General features: G+C 44.9%; 2 protein-coding genes across 2 annotated transcripts; both read left to right on the top strand.

Annotated features, from left to right (window-relative positions):
• Positions 1–2,164: 2,164 nt before the first annotated feature.
• EDB93DRAFT_1252247 (uncharacterized protein) lies at positions 2,165–4,591 on the top strand (the record flags this gene model as incomplete). The annotated part of the gene is made up of 7 exons (XM_041453261.1): positions 2,165–2,279; positions 2,323–2,615; positions 2,670–2,715; positions 2,763–2,938; positions 2,989–3,231; positions 3,281–3,646; positions 4,451–4,591. The coding sequence occupies 7 exons, from the start codon at positions 2,165–2,167 to the stop codon at positions 4,589–4,591; spliced, it is 1,380 nt and encodes a 459-aa protein (XP_041305858.1).
• Positions 4,592–10,036: 5,445 nt separating this feature from the next.
• Positions 10,037–11,308, top strand: EDB93DRAFT_1088748 (uncharacterized protein; the record flags this gene model as incomplete). Its single annotated transcript, XM_041446161.1, has 6 exons — positions 10,037–10,318; positions 10,365–10,558; positions 10,620–10,752; positions 10,805–10,933; positions 10,987–11,132; positions 11,188–11,308. The coding sequence occupies 6 exons, from the start codon at positions 10,037–10,039 to the stop codon at positions 11,306–11,308; spliced, it is 1,005 nt and encodes a 334-aa protein (XP_041305857.1).
• Between the last annotated feature and the right edge of the window lie 1,365 nt (positions 11,309–12,673).

Raw genomic sequence — 12,673 nt, 5'->3', positions numbered from 1 at the left:
TCTACTTTGGGTGATTTACGTTACTGCCGTGTCAAGCTCCCACCCCACATTCTACATGAGATGTCACACTTAGCACAAACGGCTATGATGGGGCCGCTGCCCTTGAAAGGAAGAAAAGTCTTGGTAGGTCACAACTTTCATGATCAGCGGCACGTACATATATAAGTATTGCTTCAGACACAGGTGGATTTCTGGCTAGATTCAGTAAGGCGGTCAGTTTACTGCTGCCGGTTGTTTACCAAATTTATCCAGTGCCCTGACAAATTGGTCGCCCCACTGCCCCTGCTGCCCCAAAGTGCGTTGATCAAGGACATGGTCCTCCACGTCGCAAATAAAGTTAAATTGTTGTTTTGCGTGAGTGCTATGACTTTCGTTTCACCAATTTGAACGAACTTTTCTAGATATGACTGAGATGCTATCATGATCTTCATTTCATGCCTTACCCCCACTGTGTTCCGAATCATATACCATATTGTAGCATATCACCACCACCAACACATCTAGTTTTCAACTTCAACTTGCTACATACTTAGACTACCACCATTAAGCCTTGTCTGGCTGCTCTATTAATGCCGCTGCTGCTGCCTTACATACACTGGTACCTGTTCACGATTATTTACGATCAAACCGATCCTGCATGCACTGCAGAATGCTCATCTACCCATCCTCCAATTTACCTCTCACTGTAAACTAAGTATGTCCGCATGACTCAGCAAGATATCAGATATTGGTCGATCGGGTGCCCATCAGCACAAAACAAGGTTTCGGTAAATACCGTAAGCAGGCCCAGCTGTGGCGTATTCAACTAAACTACACTGAATATTTGTTCCTCGTCCTGACTCCACAATGTTCCAACCTATCAACACCATATCTCCTGGAACTTGTGATTTTTCGCGATCCATTGATCACTGTCTCACCATACACCCCACCACAAGTTCATGCTTGTTGATCTTGTCCTGAAATTCCCCGAAGGACACCTTTCACTTGTTTGTGGTAAGCTGGGCATTGGAAAGACCCTGTCATTATTGGGTACATCTCATGGAGCAAACTTTGGAATTCTACTCAACATAATACAGCTATACTCGGCAAGGCAGACATCCTCATCAGCCAGGCCATTTGTCTGTGTTCATCACCAGATGCATTCGTCGATTAGAAGGTCATGCTGCGAAATGCATATATCAAAGGTGAGCTATGAACATTGAACCATTTGCAGCACGCTTATTGTCATGTTTAGACAATACTTTGCTAGGTCTACCATTCAACGAAGAGCACTATCAGAAGACATTGGAGGTCGGCTACACTCCTAAAGCTCGACTGACTGCATCCTTACGTGTTCATCAGCAACCTCAAGGTCCTTGAGGATGGTGACCAGTCTGAAATTGGCGAGCATGGTGTATGTTGCGTTTTGCTACTCAGCATCATACGTACTGATCACAGTTGCACTTGCAGGTGAACTTGTTGGGTGCACAAAAAGCTTGATCATACCTCCTTCAAGTGCATCAAAGGAGAGCTTGTGCATGAACGTATGGCGATCCTTGTGTCACGCCGGGTCCAAATTTGCTTGACTGGTGCTTCATATGTTGTCGCTCTTGATGACGGTTAGTTTTCGAGCATTTTTGTGATCCTATCCGTCCTTCCTCTTGGTGTCTCTAGCAAACATGAATGTACTAATGTCTGTCCTTTGCCTGGTCTCATAGGCCTTGTCCCTGCTCTTCCCTCGCCAATCATCGCAAGGCAAGATGGACCAACTTCCATCTCTAGCCTCTCGATCCAAAATAGCTGTAATGAGACCACAGTTGATCTCAACAGCTTTTACAGCTACGCTTCGTGTTTTCTTTTAACTGCACATTCTTCGATGATGAAAACCCTGCCCAAGTCATCACTGTGTTCTGAATACCTGTGGCCCAACCCTCCAGACAAGCTGCTAGAGATATGCAGCGCCTGTGTAAGTGTTTTTCATCTTCATGAGCGGTCAATTGACTTTATTTGCTTAAGACTTTGTGGCACAGTTCCCTATTTATTTAATCTATGGATGAAATCATTGCCGGATCGTCTATCCTTCGAGCTTGTGGTGCTTCATGAGAGACATGCTTCATACCCCACTTTGGGTGAATGAAGGACTTGCATGAGAAGAAGTGAGAACACATTTGGTACATCAACAATTATGTCCTCAATGCCAATGTGCCTATTGCCAAGTGACATTGCAGGCCATGTTGACTTGTACGTTTACTTCCGTTCTCGCAAACCATTTGTGCCAGTCCAACGACTTAATCTTTGGGGTGAGCCTTACAATGCTTGAGTTGGTCATCATTGACCTTGCAGCACAGACCATTATATCGGGGAGGTTAGTCCCTGTTGAGGGAATGGGCGACACCCTCATCCCTCTGCTATCTCTTGTCCCTATGCGCGTCAACCTCAACAACCCTGGTTGTCTCTATCAAGTCCAGGATGACATCATTGCTGTAATTCCATTCGAAAATGTTCCTCCTGGGCAGGTGCAGAAATGGGTTAGATCGGGCACTGATTTATTCAACATTCTTTTCTCGGTTATGCACAAAGACCAGACTGCATACGAGATTTTTGATGTTGTGCAGAGTGAATTGCCTCAGCCAGACGTGAGTCTCCTGCCTCATACTTCATCATGCTTAGCTTTAGCTACCCTCATCCAGTTCTTCCTGTCCATGGAGATAGTGGTAGACATCTACCTTGCACGGAGTCTGTACAGCCTTTGTCGGTCATCTGTTCTCGTTGATTGAAGCTAGACCATCACGTTCTGAAGACGGCTGCCAGTGATGCGGGTGTCACTCTTCAGTGTTTGGGGCAGGCAGCTTGGCTGAAGCTTGTCTCATCGAAAGTGTCTTCCTATGACATAATGTTTGGGCACATTGTCTCTGGATGCTCTTTTCCAGGCTATGAAGACATTATTGGACTCATGTTGGTACATATTTTGGCCAAGGAGCAGGCTTTCACTGACCATGTGGGATGTAGAACACTATACAATGTTGTGTTTGTATCGGCGAAACCACGACAAACAGGGATTTATTGTGTTCTATCCATGCAAATAACTTGGCCGCCTCAGAGTGGCAACATGCTTCGCTTTGTGACATACAGTCTGAGACGGGGCTCTTTGATCTATGGGACAGCATATTTGTCTTTCAACCTCTGAAGTCCATATATTCAAGTCCATTGTGGAGTTTGCTCAATCCAGATGAGTTTCAAGCCAACCTTCAGGTACATACCTTGCACTTTCTGCATACTTCTACTAATCAGGCTACTTTAGTACCCATTGAACTGTGAGTTCCACAAAATGGATGATGGATTTTCTGTGACGCCTGCTTGCCTGTCAAATTTCATGGATCTGGAGTCTTTGGATCATGAAATGTCATGGCTTGAGCCCTTTCTCGCTACTGTCGTCTCCCAACCGAATGCCAAGGCCATTGTGGATGTTCTCTTGGACAGCAGAAAGCTTCCCCTCTATAGTAATGTGCCCACCACCAGTATTGCACCCCACAGAGGACTCAACCATTTACCTCCTGCATTGGTCAATGTCCTAGTTTCTATCGCCAAATGCTCTGTCGACAGGCTGGACCTGGACAGCCCAGCTGCAGCCATTGGGATTGACTCAATCACAGCAATTCAACTCAGTGTAAAATGTAGGGAAGCAGGAATCACATTGACCATCGCGGATATTGTTGCTTGCCATACAATCGGTGATTTGGCCACAAGGGTGGTTGAAATGGAAAGACGGTGTAATGATGGTCGCGGCGCTGGGCTTGAAACCAGGCAATCCAACACCTACGTTCATACAATTCCCCGACCTCCCTTGACCTTCCTAAGGCCGCGCGCACTTGTCCGAACCTTCCGCAGGCAGTTCTCATGTTCCGAGACCCGTCCGAACCTCGCAAGTTACCATACCATGTCCTATCCTCGTCCTTTTGACTTCGCTGGTGTGTTTTCCTTTCTTCTAACTATATGTTTACTACATCTTAGTGCTACACGGATAACAATCCCATCGGCATCCTGTCGGGAGCCTCGGAATATGTATAAGCAGTACGCATTGTGGCTTATTACATGTATACTTGCATTCTTGCATGCCTTGCAGCTTATTACATAGGTTCGGACTTGCTTATCTCGCTACTAGTTTCGCCTACGGATTCCGGCCTCTCACGGAAGTAGGATATAATCTTGCTCACTGGCTACTGATAGGACACTTCACTTCCCATACTTCAAGTAGTAATTAGTAGAGTCACCTCGGTATAATCGTAAACTGCGCAATCGATCCTTGTTCATTTGGAATGATTGTCTGGCTAGACCGCTGCCAATTTTGCACTTTGTTTATTCTCAAGTCCCGATAGATTAGTGTTGTTCCGACCTTCAGACGTTGCGCAAAGTCTTATACTGTTATTCGACGCACCGACATACTGACACATCGACACACCAACATATATAGACCTTCGGACAGCCTTTGCAAGCTTCAGAAGGCATCGCGCCACTTCGGACAACACTTTCACAGCCTTGGACGACCTTTGGTCGCATCGGACAAGTTTCTCGGTACTTTGGAAGTAGTCTCGGAACTACGGACGAGCATTAAAGAGGTTTTCTTCCAATATCTTGTCTACTCTCTAACTGTATAAGACTTCCCTTGCATTATCAAGGTAGTTCTTAGGTTGTCTCTTGGGACGAAGCATACTCGCATCTCTCAGGACTAGGGACTCACATTCAGTAGAGCCCAGCCCAGATCTACTCTTTACAACGGCCAAGTACCCGTCCACCGCATCTGGATTATTTAGTCCCTGAGATCGACTATGAAGCTGTCGCTGAGATTCCACCCGAGCGGCGCAGAGACCTCATGATTACTCAGGCAGCCTCTGGCATGAAATGGCTTGTTTGCACCTGGCAAAGGAGTCATCATGCACGATTTCAACATGTGTTTGCCTATAGAATGACCCAGAAAATTGACCCCAAACGATTGCACAGCTCGTGGATAGAGTTCATTGCTCGACATCCCATTCTCAGGTCAACATTCATCTCTACAAAGCTCATTCGGACATCCATATAGCGACCTTCAGTACCGACAGAATGGGAAGCTCCATCAGCAGGTTAGATCATGCTACGGAGTGCTATGGAGTGCTTCACAGCACTCTGTAATCATGTGTAATGAATTATGTTTCCCTGATGTCATTTGCTGTTGAACCACTGATTTGCCCGACAGCACGAATATCCTGCAGAGACGGATGAACGTGATCATCTCTTGGCCACCCCCGTAAGTCATGAAATATATGCATGATTTAGGCTATTAAACAAAATTTGCCTAGTTACATGCTGTTCAAAAAATCTTGCTCAAAGGTACCTGCATATGCTCTGGACCAATTGTTTTGACACATGTTGGCCAAGCACAGGCCTTCAGGTGTATTAATTTGCAATTGCCAATGCCATCTAAGTATAAGATTTTAATCGCTTGCAGGCTCTAGTTCTGTGCACCTCCTTTGACCATTCTCGCCAGACATAGAAATTTCACTTCCCTTGTGCCTATCATGTCATGCACAAGAGTGTCATACTTAAGTTCTACTGATTGTTGTCCTGCTAATTAGCTGTGCTCTTTGGGTGCCATCAAAGCTCTGTAGCGCTACTTGGAAAATTAGAACTTCTTGATGGTCAGAGATTTTGGCTGGCCATGATTTGTAAATAGTAATGGTTTTCTCAGGTGCTCATGACGTTCTTCAGTCGCCGCTACAAATAAGACACGTAATAATACAAACACCAAATCCTAAGTCACATTGATTCATCCATGATGTCAACCTGTTTTTCACATTCGCAGTTATTTGATGATTAAACTACTCGCATCAGTGTTCTTCGAATCACAAACTCACTCAGCATGGAATTATTGGATGCCTATATAGAGCTTATTGCAATTGACAAGGCTCGTACATATCCTCGCATTTATTTGCACATTTCAAAGACATTTAATATAGCTCCGGACCAAATTAAAGGTTCTATCATTCTTACTGAAAGGTCGAGTCTATCCTGGCGATCTTTGGGAAATCGTCGGGGAGCACATTATAGAAGTTAAGCAGGAGACATTACTCCGACAACATCTGAGCCGTTGCACTGATGGCTTCAAAGACAAAGGGCATGTCGTTGTAGAGCATCTTCTCATGGAGGAGAAGAAGAAACAATGCCAGATGGAGGTGTCTTTGTATAGTCAGGCCCTCGAATACTTGCAGCAACACCGGAAACATGAGCTTCCTTAACTTTGGTACATGAGTCAGTAGCCTGAACATTACTGTTACAAAGCAGTCTCCTGGTCTGCTTGTCCAGTCAAGTGGGACGTCAGGCCTCCTTCAAAAATCTCAAGATGTTCTACAGTTTGCTCCCCTCTAGCCTGTTCAACAGCAATGCAAGATAAATGTGAAGCTTGGTTAAAAAGACGACACGCCTTTTCCCTCCCAGCAGATGCTGAACCTTGGATGTCAAATTACCCTTTTTTGGATGAGCCTTCATTAATATCTGAGCCCACTACTACGCACAAAGCTAAATGAACATCCATTATTTTGAACATCAGTACTGCAGTTCATGTACTTGGCTATTCTCACTGTCTTTAAAGTGTGTCAGTTCATCATTGCCCATGTTGAGCACATGGGTCGCCACTGGCATTCAAGAAGCTTTCTACAATGCATTTCAGGCAGGACTGACATTGCATGCTCTTACTGTCAATGGCAAACTTGTTTATCAGCGCAACCTTGGGTTGGAGTTACTCATCTTGCAAGCAAAGATGCACCATGCCCAAGCTGAGATAAACCTCTATACAGTGGCCATTGAAAATGCCCACAAATGTGACTGCTCTACCACTAGTGGGTCTCCTGGCAGTATTTTTTGGAAGTGCTGATGGCCCTCTACAGACAAACTATTGTTTTCTAGTGGATTTATTCCACCGCCTCCATCAGACAAAATGTGTTACTATGAGGTGGATCATGATAATGTGACAGATAACTTTGATGATTTCGAATTTGAGTAATGTCATAAGTCACTCCACCTGTCACCCAGGTCGTCGCAACTCACCATGGTCTTGGACTACATATTTATTTTATCTTTTATCTTTCTATTGTTGCTACCAGTTGTATGATATACCTTAAGTGTTATGACTTGGATGGTATCTGTTGGCGACGCTCAAACAGAGCGTGTATCGTCAACTGGTCGAGGACGTCCTTGGGCTAGCCCAAGGTTAGGGGTCTTACTTGGCAAGGCTTCGGCAAGTAAGATCTGACGCCTATGTCCAAATCGGGTAGCTTATGTCAAGCGGGTGCTAGACAATAAGTGGTATCTGCCAAGGCTTACGACACCCGAAGGTTAATCATAAGATCGTCGTTAATTAGAAGGACAGAAGTCCGACTAATTAATAAAGGGGCTTTGCTTGTCGACGAAGTCGATGAGTAAAGATCGAGACTAAAGACTTATCCGTGAAGAGCGAATAAGAAGATAGAATATAGACTGCTGGCTAGGCAGAAAGGATCACTCTGATGAGAGTAGGAGGTCAAGAACCAAGTAGATTCAAGTTAAGGAATACAGTACATGGTAGCGAGTTTATATAGAGGACAGGAAGTGTATTAGTGGATGATAACTCGTACTACCAAGAGAGGTAAGCGGTAAAGGGTAAGACTATACAAGGAAAGCACGTTCGAGGTAAGACACGAGTGATCCCGAACGTGCTGATAAGAAAGTGAGTCAAAGATCAAAATAAGAAGTGAAACACGCAGGGGCACGATCGTGCAACTGCGGAGCTAAGTATAAGTACACATGCGCGACTGCGCACCGAGTCATAGATCGAAAAAGGGAACTGGGCAGAGGGATGCAGCATGCGTCATGTCATAGGTTACCGTCCAGATGGTAGAGGGACTGTCCACAGGATCAGTCATGTGGTGGGATGGAGCATGGGTATGCTTCGTCAGCAAAAGGATCCGGCCAGATGTACTGGCTTTGCTGCAGCGACAGGTAGAGGGCGAAGGGGAATGCGAGGATGACCAGTATGACGAGAGTAAGGTCGGGGTAAGGGTGTGATGCAAGGGCTGATACGAGGAGGATGAGGAGAAAAATGGTAGGGGCCCAAGCATCAAGATGTTCTTGTAACATTAAGCAGTTTGTACTTGTGATCACATTGGGGCTTAGCTACAGTATATGTATATTACTATACCATGTTCATGTGATCCAAGTGGCGAATGAAAGACACCAACTCTGTGACACATGATCAATCTTTGTAATCCTAAGTATCACACTGTCAAGCTTAAGTCTTTACTCACTTTATCTCGCATTGAGAGTTTCAAAAGCAACTTTGCACTGACTGCACCTTGGCGACGCGACACGGAGGGCAACACATCTGCTTTTCATGAGTAATCTCCCATCTTCCTCCTTATCAGAAGAGATTATGAGGACCATTTTCCTTTGTCTAGGGGGGGTGGGGGGTGGTTTGATAGTCGACGCCCCACCCATCTACATCTCCTGCGCGCTGAAAATTTTATCATTATATGATCCCTACACCCATATGCGCGACTAAGCTGCTCAACATCCCTCCACCATTCGAGAAGCGAATTAGGATGGTGTGGCAGAATATCACAGGCTACTAAACTGTTGTCGACTCCGAGGCGTAGATCAAAGGGGTATTGGCTGGTGAATAACTATCAAAGAGAAGGGACAGTGAGTGATAATGTCTCCCTAATCATTTATCTGTTGACCATTGAATCATGAACAATTTTCTGACAGTGCGAGTGGTCGCAGTGGTGCATCCTCTTATGTGACCTGCCTGGATGCTTTTGTCCTAAGAATTCTATTTGGTTCAGGATGGAAATCACTTTGTTATGAGCTTATTCTCCAATGTCAAACAATCAATTCTTCAATTCAGCTGACTAGACAGTGCACAACTTCTGTCTTTGATGCATATGCTAGTTGACAGTCACTTACCTCATCCAGTGCTGTGACTCAACCACTCCCTTCCTCCGTGCTCCACATCCTTCTATTTACTCAACTTCACCTTCAACTTCGCCTTCACCCTCGCCCTCGCCCTTGCCTGCGCAGGATGGTCAGTTTGTTACTAGAAGCACGTGCCAGATATACTTTGGATCAGAGAAGGAGCATTCCATGTGAGCTGATGCGGAGAGCAGGTATCAATTCCGGCCGGTGTGTATACTTCTAGCACGCTTGCCCAATAATTTTCCTCTAACCAATGAAGTCTGTATGTTTGATAAAGTTCTTCAAGCCTTGCACAGTTTTGTTCCACAATTTTCAGTTGTTGTTTGAGTGTGTCTATTGACTCCACCTCGCCTGTTTCTTAATCTTTTACTGGCAGATCGGGAGCCTCGTTCTACCCTGGTAGACTGTTGTCAACATTCACTTCACTGGTTGGTGATGAGCTTTTGGAATGATGGATGATAGGATTAATGACAAACCTTGCACCAGAACGGGTGAGTTCCTCGCTCTTTTGATCAGTGTAGCTCTCAAACTCAATTCTAAGGGAAGGCATGTTCAGCAGGCCCCCGCTGCCAGATAGGTCATTAGGTTTGAAATTACTGTAAGTTCAAGTTAATACTCTGTTCTTGCAGTCTAAAGGTCTGCCAGTGATCCAAGTGTTGAACCATATTCAAATGTGTTCCCTGATGGCGCAGCAAGTTGCATGCTTTGCCCTTCTTCACAATATTTCCACTTCTTTAAGATTTCAGTCAAATAGCCAACTAAACCGGGCCGGTCGTCCCTGATGCCAAGTCCACCAGTCAACTATACCAAGAGATTTTCACTGCCAGCCACCAACATGACACTACCCGCCAATACCCCATTATGTCACAGTGTAATGGGATAAAAACCTGGATTCAGGATCTGCGCACACTGGACCACGCTTTCTTCCTCTTCAGCTCTCATGGCTGAGGACACCAATCCCAGTGTTCCGAGCAAACATGGTTCATCAGCTCTTCAAATAGGGCCTCGAAAAAAGGCGTAAGCTGCTTCAATGATAGTCACAGGGTTTTGTAAACTCATCCTGTTACTCAGCTCTATGTCTGACCCACTTGTTTCCCATGGACAACACTTTGGAAGAACAGTGTTCGCACTGTGCAACTACCCTTCCTTACTTACTAATGGTATCTTGAGACTGGAGCAGATGGAAGATACTCCACTGAGTAAAAAACCGTATTTTTATTTTCGCTCGCTGATTGACGTATCTGGCAGAGAGCGGCAAGAACATCGTGTATTCAAGCAGCTCATAGAATCTTATCCTGGCCTTCTGGAACAATTTAAAAATGGGTCTGAAGAAGAAATTCTTCACATTGGAGAACTTGTATGCCTTTCTCTCCATGATCAGTGCTCCTGCTTACACTTTGTAGATAGGCAAAGGAGCTGCGGGTGCAAGAGGTGACAACACGAAAATGCTGAAATCTGCTGTACTTGATTGGATTGCCCCGAAAGGAGAAGCGATCCGACCCCCTTTACACAGAAATTCAAAAATCGACCGCAGATTTAACCATGAGCTTACAGGGTCCCTACTTTGTCCTGCAGGATTAGACTGGAATGACCCACAGTAAGTTTTGGTTTGATATATCTGCAATCTTGATAACTTATTTTTGCACATTATAAACAAGGACCAAGGACAACCTTCAAAGCAGCGAGCTTTTAGTCTGCGGAGACCAGTGGCCTGTTTTTTTGTATGCTCATCATACTTATGACACTGAAGATCTGTGGTGTGGTCTCCTTAGGAGCCGTTTACTTGTATGTGTGTGTGGCATATGTCTATTCATGAAGTTTCTTCTGTAACACATTTTACCAGGCTTACAAGCACGTTTTCATGTCTCCAAGTTCAGTTGACAGAGAACCGAAAGCCACACAATCCAGAAATGCTTGCCTCCATGGCATGAATTCTGCCACTGTTGCTTCCATAGCTTACATAGCAACCCAGGTTTGTCAAACACCCATTCTCTTGTACACAGGTAGTTCTGACGTGGACTGAAGGTCCGATTTGCTTTAACCTCGTCATCGGTGTTCTCAAGGACTGACACGGCCACCAACTCAGAGACATTTTATCACAGTCTCCTCGACCTCCTGGAAGATCTTGAGGAATTGAAGGAGGTTGATGAGCTGCTGGTGTGGTGGAATCAGTAATTTTGTTATCACTCTAATGTCGCCGAGGCTCATACATCACCATGTACTCAGCCAGGTCTTCCCGACTTCTTCTGCTGCCAAGCGACCTATCACTGCCAACAGTGCGTTATTGAAGATCCGGCAAAAACACCTTGCCTTAAAACAAATTTCAGGTCCAAACGTAGTCCCTTAGCACTCATTCACGTCCTTGTGTAGTAGATACTATCCTAACATAATGCCAAGCCCTGAAATTCCGCTGTGACAAGCCCTACAAAAGAAAATGTACGGCTAACATCCTGCTTGTGGTAGCAAGTTGAAAATATCAAGCTCCCATTAGATACGATGATCACACTTGGCACCGTTTGTAGTCATCTACAATGCAGTCTGGTATTGGGGGACCCTGCCCAGCTATGGCGATCAAGAAGATATTGCCGAGAACAATTCAGATCGCTCACCTTGCAAGTCATGGCTATTCTTTGGCAGATAACTGATGGAGGGTACAACACTATCATTGTTCCACACCCTTGGACCCAGGGCAACGCAGATCCAAAACGGACAGACATTGGAAGGCTTTATCTGACTCCGGCTTTTAAGGAGAGTTGGTGCACGATAAAATGACTTGCTAACTTTGTATTCAGTGACTATCATATGAGCAGCGTGCTGGTGCACTGCTGCTCGTCACCCACATTGCATGCTTGAAAGGTCTGGACAATGTCATCTAACATTTCAACTACATATCTGATGTTAGCGCCGAGGGAGTTTCTGTTGAGCACATAATAGCAAGCACCGCTTGTATAGCCATATACAATTATATATGATGCTGACTTTTTTCTGGAGTTGGCAGAACATTGAATGTCAGACTAACTGTGCACATGGCTATTGGGTTTCGTCAGGGCTGAGCGGGATCATAGTGTACTGTCGCTCATTGCCTGAACAGTATACTTGGTAGATGTTAGCAACACAGGCTAGCATTTCAACTACATATCTAATGTCAACACCAAGGGAATTTTTGTCGCTGGTATAATGACAAGCTCTTCTTGCTTGAAGCAACCAAGCTGATACTGCTTGGTACTGCATTGTAGGTATATGACAACCTTGAGCTCTAGGTGGTGTTGGTCCAATGCAGTCCAGCCATATAAAATTTTATGTGACACCAGCATTTATTCAGATATTGCGAAAACAATCAAAAGTTATATATCACAACCAGGGATGATAGTGCATTGCCACTGGTCTTCAACTATGCAGCAATGGTCACTCTCAACAACCTAATCTTCCTTTGCAACGGTAGGTGGATGTTGTAATATATACCATCTTGGCGATAACCAGCAGGCAGTTGCAGTTAGATGTCACAATTTTGCATTTGGCTGATCCATCAAACTAAGTCCAGGTATTCAAAGCTTTCTCATTTTGGGTACAATTTTGATACATATTGTGCATATTTTAGATCAGATAAAGCTTTCTAAAGGATTATTGTTTTCAGGTCATTTGCCTGATGTTACAGTCTGGTTCTGGCTGGTGTGAGAGCCATGGACCAAACCACAGAGAACTGGACCAAAAG

This window comes from Suillus bovinus (genome assembly GCF_016758785.1).
Source record: "Suillus bovinus strain UH-Sbo-P2 chromosome Unknown EDB93scaffold_44, whole genome shotgun sequence".
NCBI classification, from domain to species: Eukaryota; Fungi; Basidiomycota; class Agaricomycetes; order Boletales; family Suillaceae; genus Suillus; species Suillus bovinus.
This window is presented reverse-complemented; position numbering and strand designations above follow the sequence as displayed.